The sequence below is a fragment of the Laccaria bicolor genome, genomic scaffold (assembly GCF_000143565.1).
Source record: "Laccaria bicolor S238N-H82 LACBIscaffold_43 genomic scaffold, whole genome shotgun sequence".
Lineage (NCBI taxonomy): Eukaryota > Fungi > Basidiomycota > Agaricomycetes > Agaricales > Hydnangiaceae > Laccaria > Laccaria bicolor.
Window position 1 is genome coordinate 207,390 of NW_001889914.1, and position 17,026 is coordinate 224,415.

The 17,026-nt window shown below is 45.1% G+C and overlaps 4 protein-coding genes across 4 annotated transcripts; 3 read left to right on the forward strand and 1 right to left on the reverse strand.

Annotated features, from left to right (window-relative positions):
- Window positions 1-1,649: 1,649 nt before the first annotated feature.
- On the forward strand, window positions 1,650-6,368 carry LACBIDRAFT_310036 (reverse transcriptase-RNase H-integrase; the record flags this gene model as incomplete). Its single annotated transcript, XM_001887189.1, has 1 exon — window positions 1,650-6,368. The coding sequence occupies one exon, from the start codon at window positions 1,650-1,652 to the stop codon at window positions 6,366-6,368; it is 4,719 nt and encodes a 1,572-aa protein (XP_001887224.1).
- A 1,109-nt stretch (window positions 6,369-7,477) lies between these two features.
- Window positions 7,478-8,684, reverse strand: LACBIDRAFT_332676 (uncharacterized protein; the record flags this gene model as incomplete). The annotated part of the gene is made up of 4 exons (XM_001887239.1): window positions 7,478-7,803; window positions 7,947-8,026; window positions 8,082-8,272; window positions 8,607-8,684. 4 exons carry the CDS (start codon window positions 8,682-8,684, stop codon window positions 7,478-7,480), a joined length of 675 nt encoding a protein of 224 aa, XP_001887274.1.
- Window positions 8,685-10,782: 2,098 nt separating this feature from the next.
- On the forward strand, window positions 10,783-11,833 carry LACBIDRAFT_310038 (uncharacterized protein; the record flags this gene model as incomplete). Its single annotated transcript, XM_001887190.1, has 4 exons — window positions 10,783-11,031; window positions 11,091-11,180; window positions 11,226-11,604; window positions 11,661-11,833. The coding sequence occupies 4 exons, from the start codon at window positions 10,783-10,785 to the stop codon at window positions 11,831-11,833; spliced, it is 891 nt and encodes a 296-aa protein (XP_001887225.1).
- Window positions 11,834-14,745: 2,912 nt separating this feature from the next.
- LACBIDRAFT_332678 (uncharacterized protein) lies at window positions 14,746-15,673 on the forward strand (the record flags this gene model as incomplete). Its single annotated transcript, XM_001887191.1, has 6 exons — window positions 14,746-14,812; window positions 14,972-15,085; window positions 15,324-15,417; window positions 15,464-15,551; window positions 15,607-15,632; window positions 15,667-15,673. The coding sequence occupies 6 exons, from the start codon at window positions 14,746-14,748 to the stop codon at window positions 15,671-15,673; spliced, it is 396 nt and encodes a 131-aa protein (XP_001887226.1).
- Window positions 15,674-17,026: the final 1,353 nt, after the last annotated feature.

A 17,026-nucleotide genomic window follows, 5' to 3' on the forward strand; every position in this document is an offset into this window, starting at 1 on the left:
GGTATCCAAAAATGGGTGACTGAAGTGACCTATGAGGTACATCAATTCCTTGATTTAGGGTACCTTGAGGGTACCCATTGGTATATGAGCTCCATACCAATGCCATTAGTGTTTGGAAGTCCGGTCTCATGACTGGAAAAAGACTGTAACCAGACCAGACCAAGACTGCAAAAAACCGGACCTGTAGGTCTGGTCTTTTCATTTTTGAGAAGTAAAGACTGCAAAAAGACAGTGCATTCAGTAGATACACTATGGCACCATAACAATACAAATTGGCAATTGTCCCAATAAGTCATAGGGCTACCCCAATGGGCCCAATTACAAAAGATGTTATGACACTATACATTGGCCCGATGACATAAGAATATGTATATTTGATTGTTGGGCCCAATGACGGTGCCAACATCAAAGCTAAGGGATTATAGTTTGGCCACATGGCTTAAATGGGGGCAATTTTGACTGTTGATGGATGATTGTATTAAGCTAGAGTTGAAGGTTGGGCCCAATGTAAGGCAATGGTTAAGGGAGAAAGTTGGACCCAATGGCAAAAGTTTTAAGCTACAGGTGATGGTTGGGCCCAACAGAACATAAAGGTTAACAGAACAAGTTGGGCCCAATGACCCATTGGATGATCGGGTTTTGGGCTTGGTTCCATTACCCACAGGTCTGGATAAAATGCAAAAATGTGGCTGAAATAGGTCCAGATGAAATGCAAAAATAGCTCTGGATGAAATGCAAAAATGCGGTGGAAATAGCTCCAGATGAAATGCAAAAATGTGGCTGAAATAGGTCTGGATGAAATGCGAAAATGCAGCGGAAATAGCTCTGGATGAAATGCAAAAATGCAGCAGAAATAGGCCTGGATGAAATGCAAAAATGCAGAAGAAATAGGCCTGGATGAAATGCAAAAATGCAGATCAGAATAGTACTGTAATCCCGGGATTACGCTTTGTTTGGCATCCATTCTAATTTTAGCGCATATTTAACTTACCATACGCTTCGCTTCTTCTTCTCTTTCTTTAGAACCACGACCATCTCTCTCTCTCTCTCTCTCTCATTACGCTACTTTTCCATACTCTCAGAATCATACACCTGGTTAACTTCTGTGAGTATCATTAAGTTCTTTGAGTGTTTTCTATCCCCTCTTCTAGGGGATAGTTTTCCACTTTTTTTGAAGTTACACCGCGGTCGTATTATTCACAATAACGACTGAACGCTTTTCTCGAAGGAACCCCTCGAGATCGCTCTTACCGGCATCAACGCGCGCATAATCCTTGCTGTATCCGGCGCATATACGCGCATATATCATCTCCTACTGTACGTGACACGCCGAACATACTTGTTCTTGACGCGTCGTCCTCACAGTTTACCTGATAGTGGAGGGCAACCCGCCTTGACCGCAAACCGAATCAAGTACCCGCGTGTCGATCCTGGAAAACCCTCGCTTCACACACGCATCTGCCCTTACGCAACAGCTACCGATCCTTGAAGGACTGACGCCCACTCCGCATCTCCGTAACAACCGTCAACCACCTCAACACAACCGTCATCACTCGTCTTCACCGTTATCCAGTCCTCCCTCGTCCTTTGTTCTATCAACAGACTCATCAGACGACGAAATCCACGCATATACCCAACCAAAACTGAAAATGTCGACCCTTGCGTCAGTTGAACCTACTAGCGGAAAGGCTCCTGTGCTCACTGCGGGAGACCTCACGCCAGCGGTTGCAATGGATTTCGAAAATGCAGCCCAGGACTTTTTTGTTACGAAATCAGTTCCCCTCGACAAACAAGTCGCGCTGATCCTTCCGGGGATTAAGGACATACGTATCCGCGACTGGATCACAGCGGACCGCGCACGTATCACCACTCTCTCTTTTGTCGAGTTCATCAAGGAACTCCGTGCAAATTACCTCCAGAGTGACTGGGAAGATCAGATTCGCAACCAAATCCTTACTTCCACCCTCACTTCGTCCCACAAATCATTTTGGAATTGGTCTCAGCACCTTCTCTCGCTCAACTGTCTTCTCCGTAACACCCCATCCGCGCTCGACGACATCGCTTTACACAATCATCTGGAGGCTCACTTAGATGACGAGTTGAAAGAGAAAGTCAAGCATAGCGAGGCTCGGAATGATAAAGTCTTTAAGACTTGGGTTGCCGCTGTCCGCGTTCTCGACGAAGCACGGACTACCGAGAACAAGAGACAAATCGATCTCATCGAAGGCGCCCTTCAGCGTCAAGCGAAACGCCAGGCAACCGATGCAAATGCGCTTCGTGGCCCGTCCCGTCGCAATAACTCTGCAGCATCTACTTCCACCTCTACCACCTCGAATCGCTTAGCTCCGCTTACCGAGGGCGAAAGGACCCTTCTCAATGAACATGACGGTTGCACAAAATGCCGTCGATTCTACGTGGGACATCGTTCACATAACTGCGATTTGGGTTTCCCAACTGCGAAAGGGTACAAGACCCTCACTGTAGCGGACGCGCTCACCGCTAAGAAGGCAAAAGCTACGTCGAAGTCAACCACAAAAGCAGTTTCCGCGACCATCTCCACGGTCGACTCCAGTGACGACGAAGTTACAGCAGCGGCTGCCGTCCTTCCTAATTCTCCGAAGGTTTATGCTTCGGATTCGGAGGAAGATGCTGACGTTTCTCGCTGTAATGTGAGTGCGCCCCTCCGTGTTAAACATCTATTCTGGAACTGTCAGATTCATGGTCTGATCGATGACTTTCCAGTGAAAACGAGGGCACTCATCGACAACGGCGCACACCTCGTCCTCATCCGTCCAGAACTCGCTGCTGAACTAGGCCTAAAAAAATATCGTCTCCGAGAACCTGAAATAGTCGACGTTGCCTTGAAAAACTCTGAATCGAACCATAGATGTGAACTCTCCAAATACGTTAAACTTTCGTTTACTTCCCTAGACGCCAGATGGACCTCACGAAAAGTTAAAGCCATCATCGCCCCGGGCCTCTGTGCCCCTGTAATACTTGGTCTCCCTTTCCTGCAGCATAATTCAATTGTGGTAGATCACGCAGACCGTTCGTGTATAGATAAAAAATCAGGATACGATCTTTTGAACCCCCCTCCTTGTCTTCCTCCTCCACCGCCCAAACCTCGTTTGCGAGAACAAATAAAAAATACAAAGGCGGATAAGAAATTGGTACTGGCAGAACTAATGTTGATGTGCCATGATCGCCAAAAATCTGGTAAAGGAATTCCTGAAGAAGTAGCGCCTTTTAATGTTGCAGGCGCGATCCGCGAACGCGTCGAAACACTCGCTGCTGAAGAGGCCCTTCAAAAGCGAGAAAAAGGAATTAAATCAGAATTCAAAGAAATTTTTGAACCCATCCCACACATAGATGAACTACCTACAGGAATCGTCGCCGAAATACATTTGAAAAATGCAGAAAAAACAATAAAAACGAGAACATACCCTTCACCTCGCAAATACAAAGAGGCATGGCAAATTCTCATTCAACAACACCTTGATGCCGGTCGTATACGCCCGTCATCATCTCCATTCGCTTCACCAGCATTCATTGTACCTAAAGCGAACCCGAATGTATTGCCGCGGTGGGTCAACGACTACCGTCAACTAAATGAAAACACGGTGACCGACAGCCACCCACTTCCGCGCATCGATGATATATTAAACGATTGCGCGAAAGGCAAAATTTGGGCAACTATTGACATGACGAATAGTTTTTTTCAAACCCGAATGCATCCTGATCACATTCCTCTAACCGCCGTCACCACTCCATTAGGTCTATATGAGTGGCTAGTAATGCCCATGGGGTTGAAAAATGCACCAGCGATACACCAGCGACGTGTCACCTTGGCCCTACGACAATACATTGGGAAAATCTGCCATATATACCTTGACGATATCGTAATCTGGTCTAACACTATTGAAGAACATGTATCTAACGTGCAGACAATACTCCAAGCTCTCCATGATGCACGTCTGTACGTTAATCCTGACAAAACACATTTATTTTGTCGGGAAATCGACTTTCTCGGTCATCATATTAGTGCACGCGGAATCGAGGCAGACTCAAAAAAGGCCGACCGTATTCTGGCATGGCCACAACCTAAATCAGTCACAGACGTCCGCGCTTTCCTGGGTCTTGTACGTTACTTGGCGGCTTTCCTTCCTGCACTGGCTGAACATACCGGCATTCTAACGGAGCTCACAATTAAAGAATGCGAGAAAGCCTTCCCAACTTGGACGGATCGCTATCAAACGGCTTTTGACAGCATCAAAGCAATTGTAACCAGTCGGGAATGCCTGACAACAATTGATCTGTCCAAGTTACCAGAATACAAGATTTTCGTCACCACCGATGCTAGTGACAAACGTTCGGGGGCCATTCTATCCTTTGGCACCACTTGGGAAAATGCGCGCCCTGTCGCTTTCGATTCTATGACATTCAAAGGGGCCGAACTGAACTACCCTGTCCACGAAAAGGAGCTACTTGCTATCATTCGTGCCTTGAAGAGGTGGCGAGTGGACTTACTTGGGTCCCCCTTTTTCATCTATACTGATCATAAAACCTTGGAAAACTTCGTGACACAAAGGGACCTCTCACGCCGCCAGGCACGGTGGATGGAATTTATGTCCCAATTTGACGCCAAAATCATCTACATCAAGGGCGAGGACAACACAGTGGCTGACGCGTTGTCGCGCTTACCCTACTCGACTTCCTCACAAGAAGCAGAAACCTCTGCCCAACATCCTTACAACTTCTGTCCGGATGATGAATCCGAAAACATGATTGCAAGCATATTTCATTGCACTACCCAGGGCCCTCGCGATGCAGCTAAATCACTCGCACATGCGTCAGACGATATGTCTTCCGTCAACGCGACCCTTAAAATTTCGTCTGATGAAACCTTCTTGCAGGACATCAAAGCAGGGTACGCGGAAGATTCATGGTGTAAAACGTTACCCTCTGCAGCCCTAAGCCTACCGACACTCCAACTTCGCGACGACCTCTGGTATATTGGCAACCGGCTGATCATTCCACGCACCGGGAGCTTGCGCGAAACCCTATTCATGCTCGCACACGACACTCTGGGCCACTTCGGTTTTCACAAAACCTACGGATCCCTGCGCGACGCTTATTATTGGCCAAATATGCGACGTGATCTTGAAGAGGGTTACATCAAATCCTGTCCGGAATGTCAACGCAACAAAAGCAGTACGACAAAACCCCTTGGTCCTTTACATCCCCTTCCCATTCCAGACCAACGCGGCGACTCTGTCGCTATTGACTTCATCGGACCGTTACCGGAAGATGAAGGAAAAAACTGCATAATCACATTCACTGATCGTTTGGGAAGTGACATCAGGATCATCGCGACACGCACCGATATCACAGCCGAAGATTTAGCCACTCTTTTCTTTGATGAGTGGTATTGCGAGAACGGGTTACCAGCTGACATCGTCTCCGACAGGGATAAACTCTTCGTGTCGCGGTTCTGGAAAGCGTTACACCGTCTCACAGGTGTTAAACTGAAGATGTCAACTGCGTACCACCCGGAAACCGACGGCGCCAGTGAACGTACCAATAAAACAGTAAATCAAGCTCTCCGTTTTCACGTCGAACGGAACCAACTGGGTTGGGCACGCGCGTTGCCTCGAATTCGATTTGACATGATGAACACCGTCAACAAATCGACTGGCTTTTCGCCTTTCCAACTTCGCATGGGCCGAAGCCCCCGAATCATCCCTCCTCTTGTACCCGCCAAATCGAATGCTACCGTCACGGACATTGACACATGGCATGTAATACGGAAACTGGAGACGGATGTTCTCGAAGCGCAGGACAACTTGTTGAAGGCTAAGATTTCACAATCTACTCAATCGAATAAACACCGCACACTGAAGTTCCCGTTTGAAATAGGTTCTCGTGTGCGATTATCAACATTGCATCGACGGAACAATTACAAGGCGAAGGGCGAGAAGCGCGTCGCAAAATTTATGCCTCGCTATGACGGCCCTTACACCATTATCGACGTCGACGAGGACCACTCAACGGTAACACTCGACCTCCCGAATTCTCCCAACATCTTCCCTGTTTTCCACACATCCGAAATCCTTCCCTACATTGAATCCGACACATCTCTATTTCCTTCCCGCCATCTTGAAGAACCCCGCCCTATCATCACTGAAGACGGACAAGAAGAATACTCGATCGATAAAATATTGGACGCGCGCCGACGAGGTCGTGGCTACCAATATCTCGTTCGTTGGTCCGGCTACGGCGCAGAACACGACAAATGGCTCCCAGGCTCTGAACTTCAAGATTGCGAGGCTCTCGACCGTTGGTTAGAATCGCGAGTTGGTTCACCTTAATTTTAGGTAGCTTTCTTTCGACCTTGCCAGCGGTAGCTTTTTCCCACTGGGTTTTGACGCACCCGCGCTCGGATTGCACTTACATCTTCAATTACTAACATCTTTTTTTTCCGTTCCTTTTTCTTTTTTAAAGCGGGGGAGGGTGTAATCCCGGGATTACGCTTTGTTTGGCATCCATTCTAATTTTAGCGCATATTTAACTTACCATACGCTTCGCTTCTTCTTCTCTTTCTTTAGAACCACGACCATCTCTCTCTCTCTCTCTCTCTCATTACGCTACTTTTCCATACTCTCAGAATCATACACCTGGTTAACTTCTGTGAGTATCATTAAGTTCTTTGAGTGTTTTCTATCCCCTCTTCTAGGGGATAGTTTTCCAAGTACCAGTCATCTCCAGGGCCTGCACCAATGTTTAACAGATGTAATTTTTAACTGGACCAGACAACCCCCATGGAATACTCCAATGTCCAAAATTTAGTACTTCAAGTGCCTGAAAACATGGCAGAAAAACATCCAGATTTGTATTTAACATGCTGAAGGTCATTACCCCGAAAATGCGGCCGAAAAAATGTCCGGATTTGTGATTAACTTGGTGAATGTCACTGCTCCGAAAATGCGGCCAAAGAAACATCCAGATTTGTATTAGTGCACCAATGTCCGAAATTTCAGATGTAATTTTGATACAGACAAGACAACCCCTGTGGAATACTCCAATGTCCGAAATTTAGAACTTCAGGCACCTGCACTAATGTCCGAAATTTCGGATGTAATTTTGACACAGACCAGACAACCCCATGGAATACTCCAATGTCAAAAATTTAGAACTTCAAGCACCTGAAAATGCGGCCGAAAAAACATCCGGATTTGTGTTTAACATGCTGATATGCTGTTCAATGTGTACAAGTATTATTTCCAACGTGTATTTTTCCTTGCAATGCATATTTTTGTTTGAACTCCTCCCTTTTTCCACGTTTTTTTTTTCTTCTCCGCATATTTTTTTTTTCCTTCTGCGTATTTTTCCACATCACACTGCGTATGTATTTTATTCTTTGTTCCCCCGCATATTTTATTACCGACACATATTTTTTGAAAAGTTGTATACATACAGCTTATCTAATCAACCTGATTAAAGGTAAATTACAAGTACAACGTTCAACGGTCACAAAAGAGCCTTTCAGCTCCCTCTCAACAAACTCAGCAACATCGCAAAATGCCAATGGCTTGACTGGGTGCAAGAGCTGTTTCGCAACCTTTTTCCACCAGAAATCACGCCAAATCAATATGCACACCGCCTGATGGGTCTCGCACTCCCATGAAGGATCAAAAGTCATCGGAGGTGGATAGGCAGTGGTAAGCTTCCGTTCACACTCAAGCATTTCACAAGCCTTAGCGATAATGCTGTAGACTTTGACTCCAAGATTATTTGCCTCCTCCTCTGATATGGTTGAGAGCTCGGATTGCAAGATGATTTCGATGGCAGCCGGACCCAATCATGGACTGAGAACATCCGAGCAAGCTGGATGCGATGACTGGGTGGCATGAAGACTCTCTCAAGGTGATGGACAGCATACGCAACACCCTCGTCGATCTGCCACATCTGGCAAACTTTGAGCAGGTTGATATAGACACGTCCTGGATCTGTGGGTTGTGTCCAGGTGCTTCGTTGAATCAAAGTGAGTCTCTACTCTTTGAACCAATTGACACGTAGCTTACATCTTGTAAATCCACATCAGGAAGTCGTCAAATGCTTCCTGCTTGATTCCATGTAAACGGATAGGGTTTTCTTCGGTCCCTTGGGGTGTAGCCTCAGCAATTACAGCATGTGGGATGGTGAGGAGATCATTGAACACAGGGGAAAGTTTTTGCAAGATGCTTAGATGGAGGCAGTAAGTAAAATCCTTGACCTGTATCGTACGTTCTCAACAAGGATTATTTTCAAAGTCACAGGTGAAATACCTGAAAAATCATTGAACCGTCATGGTGCCAGTGGTTGGGATGATGCTGGTGTGATGCAATGGCCATGGTTGGGGGAAATAGTGGGGATTGGTGTAGGTTTCGTAGTGGTGTCGATGCGACAGGGTCCACCCGGCTATGCTCCGACTTCTGCTTCCCTGGATCAACTTAGGTTTTTGAGTTAGCCATTGCTGCACGAAATGTGATAGCCAAATGCCACCAATTCCACCCCTTCCAGATCATCCGCACTCCACGCCGTGGTCAGCGAATGTTTATCAGGCATACCAGATAACCTCTGACAACTGTCGCAATGCCATGGAAGTACTTTTGCAGGAAGCTGACACTGTTCGACTCAGGCTTCATGCTGAAACATTGATCAATGATGTCGTTCCCATTCTTAAAGGTCTTGAATTACATTTCGAGCAGGAAGGAATTCCAAAGGATTGGTTGCATCATTGCACAAAGATAGTCGGTAACCAGATTGTTGAGTTGTGTCAAGCATGTATAACTGCTGAGAATCATTGAGAGACATCATTTCAACACTTCTGCAGCTGACGAAATTTTGTTCAGAGACCAAGCTACTGTCGAGTATGTAAACCCTATAACTCGTATCAAAACCGGGAAGGCAGGTCAACCTTGCAAACAAGTCGATGCAAGTTTTCTTCGTGAAGCAATGTCATCAAAGCGCCGAATTTCGCAAACAGAACTTGCAAAAATTTTGGGAATTCATCGCCATACTCTTCGGCATTATCTTCTCAGTCATGGAGTTTACTACAAGTGGACTCAGCTCTTGAATAGTGATCTCGACATCCTTGTCAAGACATATCGAATGACGAAACCTGATTCAGGAATACGATATCTCATCAGCTATCTACACTCCCATGGTATTCGGATCCAAAAGTGATGTGTGACTGCATCCATAGAATGGGTGGATGGACTTGGGTGAGTGCTATGCCAGTGCAGAACAATACATCGTCGCAAGTATTGTGTGTCAAGGCCCAACTACCTCTGGCATGTTGACGGACACCACAAGTTGATACTTTGGGGTATTGTTCTTCATGGATTTGCGGATGGCTGTGATCGGACAGTATGTATTTAATGACATTTCACACATGGTCGTCTATATTGATTGATGATGTAGATGATAAACCTATGTGCAAGCACAAACAACCGAGCCACAACTGTCCTTGACGTATTCTTGGAGGCCGTTCAAATATATGGCTTTCCTTCGCGGATTCGTGGAGATCGGGGATGGGAAAACAAAGCCTTGTCACTGTATATGATCCTCAAAAAGGGATTGAACCGTGCATCTTTCATCTGGGGATCGTACGTCACTTCCCTTATCACTACTCAAACTCTACAAACACTTGTTCTCCACCTTGTAGCTCTACTCACAACACCCGAATTGAGAGAATGTGGGTGGAAGTAGGGTCACAATTTGTATGCCGCTGGCGAGCATTTTTCTACCGGCTAGAGTGCCTTCATCATCTTGAGCACAATAACGCAACTCATCTGTGGCTCCTCCATTATCTGTTTCTTAGCACGATAAATGATGATTGCAAGGCCTTTCAGAAAGAGTGGAATGCCCACCCGATTTCGGGTGAAGGCCATGACCAGAGTCCAAACGTGAGCAACATCTTGACAGAATTTTCTTTCAATCCTCACCTACATTACTTAGGACATGCGACTGCTGGGAATGGTTGAAAATGGTATCTATATTGATGACTGTGAAGGTCTCCACCCAGATATCATCAGCTGTTATTATGGAACTCATGGTGACACTCAGTCTTGTGAGGACGGCGACACAGGTGCAGGTAATCTACTTGATGAGGATATCCCCACTGTTGGTCCTGATGTTGAGATTGACGAAGACGACTGGCAGGAGTTTGGGGAGGATATTGAAGCTGCACAAGCTATGAATTTCCATCATGATGCTGTGGGTGTTCCAAAACATGCTGATCCCTTCACTGGCAAGCATGAACACTATGCCTTTCAGTCTGCTCTGGCCTACAGTCAGGAGCATGGCATGGTTCTGTCTGGCTATGGACTTCTTCATAGTGAGTGGGAGGAAAATTCATATCCGTCATTTGAAATTCTGTGATCTGGTCGACGTGGGGGAAAGGAGCTTCGTATTGCCATGCCAGACTTCATCTGGATGCCTCGAGCAGAGCTCTGGGGTCAAGCACTAGATATATTGAATCGACTTAAGCATATAAGAGGTAGTACCGAATAGCATGTAGTTTGAAATCATTGCAATTGTGGATCCAACTGGATCCAGGACCATCGTAAATGGGTCCTATATTCCCCTGAATATATTGCCCCTGGATTGAGATCCGTTTAAAATGGTCAGGCGAAAAGTGAGCACTGCGGAACGCCCACCACCATGTCTGCACTGTTGCGTTCCACCTGATGTACTGCTCTTGACGACGACACAGGAAAACAGTGTACTTGTCTCAAATCTATGCTTCCTAATGATCCAGACCCCGAGAAGCCCCTCCACTGCATCAAATGTCTCCATGGACCAAGTCTTCATTGTGGTTCTATGGCCGAGGAGAAGGAGGACTCTGTTGATGACATTCTGCACAGCCTTATGAAGAAGCCTAAGTCAGGTAATCAGTTGCAAGCCTTCAAAGATGCGCATCAGGAGTCGGAAGCAGGACTCACAAGGAAATTCAAGGAGTCAGCAGGGAAGGGGAAAGTGAAGCAGAAGGTATGTTCATCACAACCCCCACGAACTTTTCCAGTGTTCATTAGCGTCGTAAATTGCAGGGAAAAGGAAAAGCCAAACTTGCCAACAAATCCAGTGCGATCTTTAAGGTACTGGTGATCATCGTCAATCCTGAAGGGGTTTACTATGATGTAAGTACTAGTTTTCATATTATTAACTCACTCACACCCTTACAGAGTTCTGGAAATGTTCAACTTGTTGAAGATCGTGTTCCTGATAAGATCGCTATCCAATTAGCAGTTAAGGATGGCCTGGCTTATCAAGAAGACAATGGAACTGAGCTGCAGATGGACTGGTCGTCCGAAGAAGTAAACAATGCCTTTCGCAGATTCTTCCCAAAATTTTTCGACTACCTTGATAATAAGCCTGATGATGTGTCAGATGGTGATGAGGATGCAGCGGCTGTCTTGCTGCCGTGGTTCCTGTGCTTACCCTCAAAAGCACCAAAAGGTCGTCGTCTCAAGATTGTGCCGAATTTTGCTCCAACTGGAAATGCTTTGTATTTCAACAAAGGAATGAGCAAGGCGAGCTATAGCGAAAGCTTCATTTTCATCGGTAATGTGTTATTGATCTTGCGAACTCACCATTGACTCCAAATTGGTGTGCTACAGCTACCCGCGACCCACTGCCCAACTCCCTTCTGAAATCACTCCAAGGTGGCAAAGACATCCTGTTCCAGCAATCAAGGGACAAGAGTCGAGATAGGTGTAAGGAGTTGTCTACTTCGTTGCAGGCTGTGCTTGTCACTCATTCACTCTCATTCCAATCCAGATGCGGAGGATGAAAGTCAGGTCGAACATTCCAAAGGGGGTAGAAAGCGATGGTCCCGCAAATGAGCACGATCATCTTCAGAGTCAGGCAACGACTCAGCTCCGGATGTCGATGGCCATGATGACAAGGCCATGATATCGTGACAAGGTTTGTACTTGCATTGGAACTCCGAAAATGTACATATGGATGACCGTCCTCAAACTCATAGAACTTTACCTTCACCCAAAGAAACGGATCATGGCAAACTCAAAGGATGACCTCGGAACTGAAAGTACATCCATATACATCATCACTTAGAGCAATATCCATTTTGTTGACTCTTGGCCTAGTAGGATCAAAGTCACCCTCACCTGTTGCGGCCCCTTCTCGCCTTCGCAGGGGCATATCCACCCCACCACAGGGCAATATGGTTTTAGATCTTACCCACTCCGATGAAGAGACTGTCGCCACAACTTCAGTACCCTTGCTATATCAGATCGAAACCCCTCCTCGGCCAACTATCCAACCTGATCCAGCATACAGCAACGTCTCAGATGTGGACCCTGACTTGGAAAATCCTTGGATGACAGGCCGAACTTTTGCCTTCTAAAACCTCGGAGGACAGGCCCTGCTTCCACGTTTTCATCTGGAGTTTTCTCAAATGAAATTAGTCCGTGGTTCGCTCTTATTCATCGCCACTCACTCTTCATTGTTATCTCCCTCAATACCCTATACCCTTAAGGCCTTTCTTATTAAGATTTCTTTCCTCAATGCTTCTACCTCCTTTGTTACTGGCTTCTGTCCTGGCTTTGCTCTCCTTCAACATCAATTACCTTCAAATATAGCTTTGTTTTTGTACACTGTGCAATTCATTAGCATTGAGCACTTTCTCCTGTAAATGTCTTATGACTTGCAGTAAGCATTGAAAAGTCGAAAGCTCAAAAAAGGAGCTTAGATTTTGGTGAACGGTCGGTAGACATATATCTGTGTTAGTCTTTCTACAGGAAAATTGCATTTGAAAGTTTGTACAGTTTGTAAGAATCAAACCCATGGCTTCAGGAATCAGGTGCACCAGACGTTATACACAGACCATTACACCAAGTAGGCATTTCTAGCTGTTGTGTTGACAGTTCTATGACCCCACATGATGGGCAGGTCATATCTTGCGTGAATGGTAATCTGATCTCTTTGCTAACTCACAGTTGTAGAAAGCATGGAAAACATCCTTAAAAATATGCATACAAAATGGTCTGGAAATACGCGGACAAACCGAAAAAGAACGCGGACAAACTGAAAAAAACGCATCACCAGAAAAAAAAAACGCGGAGCCCGAAACAAATACGCGGAGCCCAGAAATAAATATGCGTTGGAAATAATACTTGTACACATTGAACAGCATATGCTGAAGGTCATTGCCCCAAAAATGTGGCCGAAAAAATGTCCGGATTTGTGATTAACTTGGTGAATGTCACTGCTCTGAAAATGCGGCCAAAAGAACATCCGGATTTGTATTAGTGCACCAATGTCTGAAATTTCAGATGTAATTTTGACACAACCCCTGTGGAATGCTCTGAAGTCCGAAATTTTGTAGGTCATTTCCATCCAGATGTATTAATCCCCATAGAGTGCACCAATGTCCGAAACTTCAGATGTAATTTTGACACGGACCAGACATCCCCTGTGGAATGCTCTGAAGTCCGAAATTTTGCAGTCTATTTTCATCCGGACATAAATGTCTGAAATTTTGGATGTAATCTTTGATCACCCAGAGTGTACCAATGTCCGAAATTTCTGATGTAATTTTGACACAGACCAGACAACCCCTGTGGAATTCACTGAATTCTGAAATGTTGTAGGTCATTTTCATCTGGATGTATTATTCTCCATAGAGTGCAACAATGTCCTGAAGTCCGAACTTTTACAGGTCATTTCCATCCAGATGTAATCTTTCTTGTAGAGTGTACCAAGGTCCCAAATTCCAGATGCAATTTTGACACAGACCAGACAACCCACAGAATGCTTTGATGTCCAAAGCTTTCTAGTCTATTTTCATCACGACATAATGATGCCCATGAAAAATGTCCAGATTTGTGTTTAACATCCTGAACGTCATTCCTCCAGAAATCCACTGGAAAGTTTGTCCAGATTTGTCCATAACATGTGGCAGGTCTATCCCCCGAAAATGCAGCCGAAAAAATGTCCAGATTTGTCACTAAAAGATGTCCTGCCTCAAGTGTCTTCTCTTTGAGACCACAAAAGTTTGTAGTGTATGCTTTCTAGACTACAAAATTTTGTAATGACTTGTTGAACTCAGGCAGAACTCCCTCAATTCTTAATCGATTGCGATGTTCTTGGGCTCGTTTTGATGGGTAAACCTGTACAGTTGCAGATACAGGTCAGGTATGGGCCACTGGTGTGATACCCATGGGTTTTTGTACTGTCCTTGATCATGAATAAGTACATGGGTTCATGGGTCTATGGTTGAAGAAGTGAGAAGGGTGGACATTTTTCCATTGCTATATCATTGGTTTACTATGTATGAGTATATATATGTTCATGGAGATATGGTTCAAGGAGTGAGAATGACAAAGTTAAATCTTAAAACCAAGTGGTACCACAATGTCTTGAAATGGTCCATCCATTTCACACCTTCAACAATAGTCCTATGAACCTACATAATTCATAGTGAAGGATTATATCTCAAAAAAGCGGACTACATACTTTTAAGTTTGTAAAACTGGAGACTAATGAATAAGTACATATGTTCATGGGGATGTATGGTTGAAGGGGTGATACAGATGGTGACAGCAATGGCAAAATGCCCACTGTTTCCACTCCTTCAACTATAGCCCCCTGAACCTATATACTTATTCATAATAAACCAATGATACAGCAATAGCAAAATGCCCACCCTTCTCACTCCTTCAACCATAGACCCATGAACCCATGTACTTATTCATGATCAAGGACACTACAAAAACCCATGGGTATCACTGGTGTTGCACAATCCTTGGTAAGTGTGATGACCAGTGACATGCTGTGACATAGTGTCACAGGGCCAATTTCTTGAGACATGGACTTTGTACCTTCCACAACACCAATCCAATATATTTTTTGCAGTGGGTTTGAGGGAATGATGTGATTTAATCCACTGAGAGAGTTTTCCATGTAGATATTGTATTTATTGCCCCAAAAATGCGAAATCAGCTTGTTTTCCCTGCCAAATTTGGCACTCTGGAGAGATTGGACTATAACTTTCCAACCACAACACATATGAACATGGTTTGTGGGAGGATATTACTTAGAATTTGAATTCCAAGACTGGGTGATGAAGATGTGCCAGGTGCAATTTTGACTATGTAGAAAGCTATCCTAGGCACTCAAGATGTGAATCCAAGGGGGTGCCGGCATTGAAAAAAAAGACCTGGGGTCGATTTTTTTGTTAAGGCAACTTGAGGGGGACTAACTGACTAACATAATCAGGCACGTGTCTATAAATAGCAATATGACATCATCTGTGTTAGCGCTTCCCCTGCATCCTCTCCCAGATGCCACACAAGCCACGCAAACCGCCCTTTTCAGGGTTCGAATTGCTATGAGACTGTTGGAGCGTAGAAAGTAAGTTTCTGTTATCAATCCAAAGGTATTGATACCAATTTGATAGACTCACGGTGCATGCTGTCAAAGGCACCTCAAAGTCCATGGACTTTTGCACAGGAGCGAACATCCTGCATCCAGTCTTCCCCAACCTTGTCAGATGAGACATACTGTATATTTTTCAATATTGTTTGTATTTTCAGTCCACAGCGAAGTAGTTTGCTAGTAATGAGGATGTGAGTGCGCAATATTGCGACCCAAATATGGCAGGAAATGAATAAATACCCTATATCACTCGTTTTTCTGCTGCTGCATGGCTTCTATTGGAGCTGTAGTCATCCTAGTACATTCTGTAGTTATCACAGGTACTCTTTTTGATGATATAAGCCCTCTGCTCAAGGTGTCCATTTTTTTTTCACAGCCTGTGGCTGGACTAACTAACCAGACCCCGGTACGGGATTCCCGGGCCGGCACCCCCTTGTGTGAATCCCTCAATCAATTTCTTCTACATGGCCATAAGTAAGTGACTGGTGTCTCAATTTGATGTATAGTCAATGAAATTTTGTCCAGCCTCACGGTGACACCTTGAAAGGATCAGAGCCAAGTGGTCTTGGGCACACACAAACTTGTTGACACCAAAAAGCACTCCGGAAAACCTCTACCATGTATTTCTGTGCAGACCGTGTATCATTTGAATTTACAGAACCCAAATGTTACATTTAGCACCACCTGCTCCAGTGGTCCGATTGCCATTTTCCTTGTCTCTTCACTGTCTTTCTCCTCTTGAACAAGCCTCCCTGCACACCCTGCACCACGAAAATGCACACCCACTGCGCACCTCCATGCCCTAATTGGCATCGTCTTATGAGAACTCTTTGACACCCTCCTTTAGCATTTGGGAGGGGAGTGCTGTTGCTTGGATTTTTGGGTCATCAAGACAGATTTTGTAAAGGGTGCTTACCAAGAAGTCTACGGTGCCAGATTGGTTCAAAATACATGTTTTATGACAATGCCTGCGACCTTACTTCAACTTGAAAGTTATTGTGAGGCTTGAGCCCAGGTTCAAAATTGACACCTGTTTCGCTATGTTTGACAATGGCTCTCAAAGAATAGTGTGACAAAAAAACGGGTCTGTAACAGTATAAGAACGATTCCTTACGTAAACTCCAGGACTCGTAATATGGTAGTGTAGACCTTACACAAACGTTGACGTTTTCAAAGGGTAGTTGAAGCCATGCCGAGCGCTCAGCTCTCGGAATCACGACATGCGTACATCGATGGTATTGCGATTATTGCACAGCATCAGGCGGAATAACGACAGTGGGGTGTTGGTAGTTGTAGTACTGTAGCATTTCAATCAATTCGACGGTCACGCGTCACGGGGCCCTTCAAGTTGCTGAAATGTCACGGTGGTCACGCAGATTTCCGTAAGGTGTCGAATTCATCTGGTGGTCATGTGACAAATGTCAAAATTTTTCGTCGCCTGCGGCACTAAATAGTCGAAAATTTGCCCAAAATTTCGGCTTGTCACGGCGAATTTCTGAGGTTGTCGAAATCAAAATTTCGACAGGCTTGTCACGCGTCACGGGCCCTGTCGAATTGAACGAAATGCTACAGTAGTATGTAATAG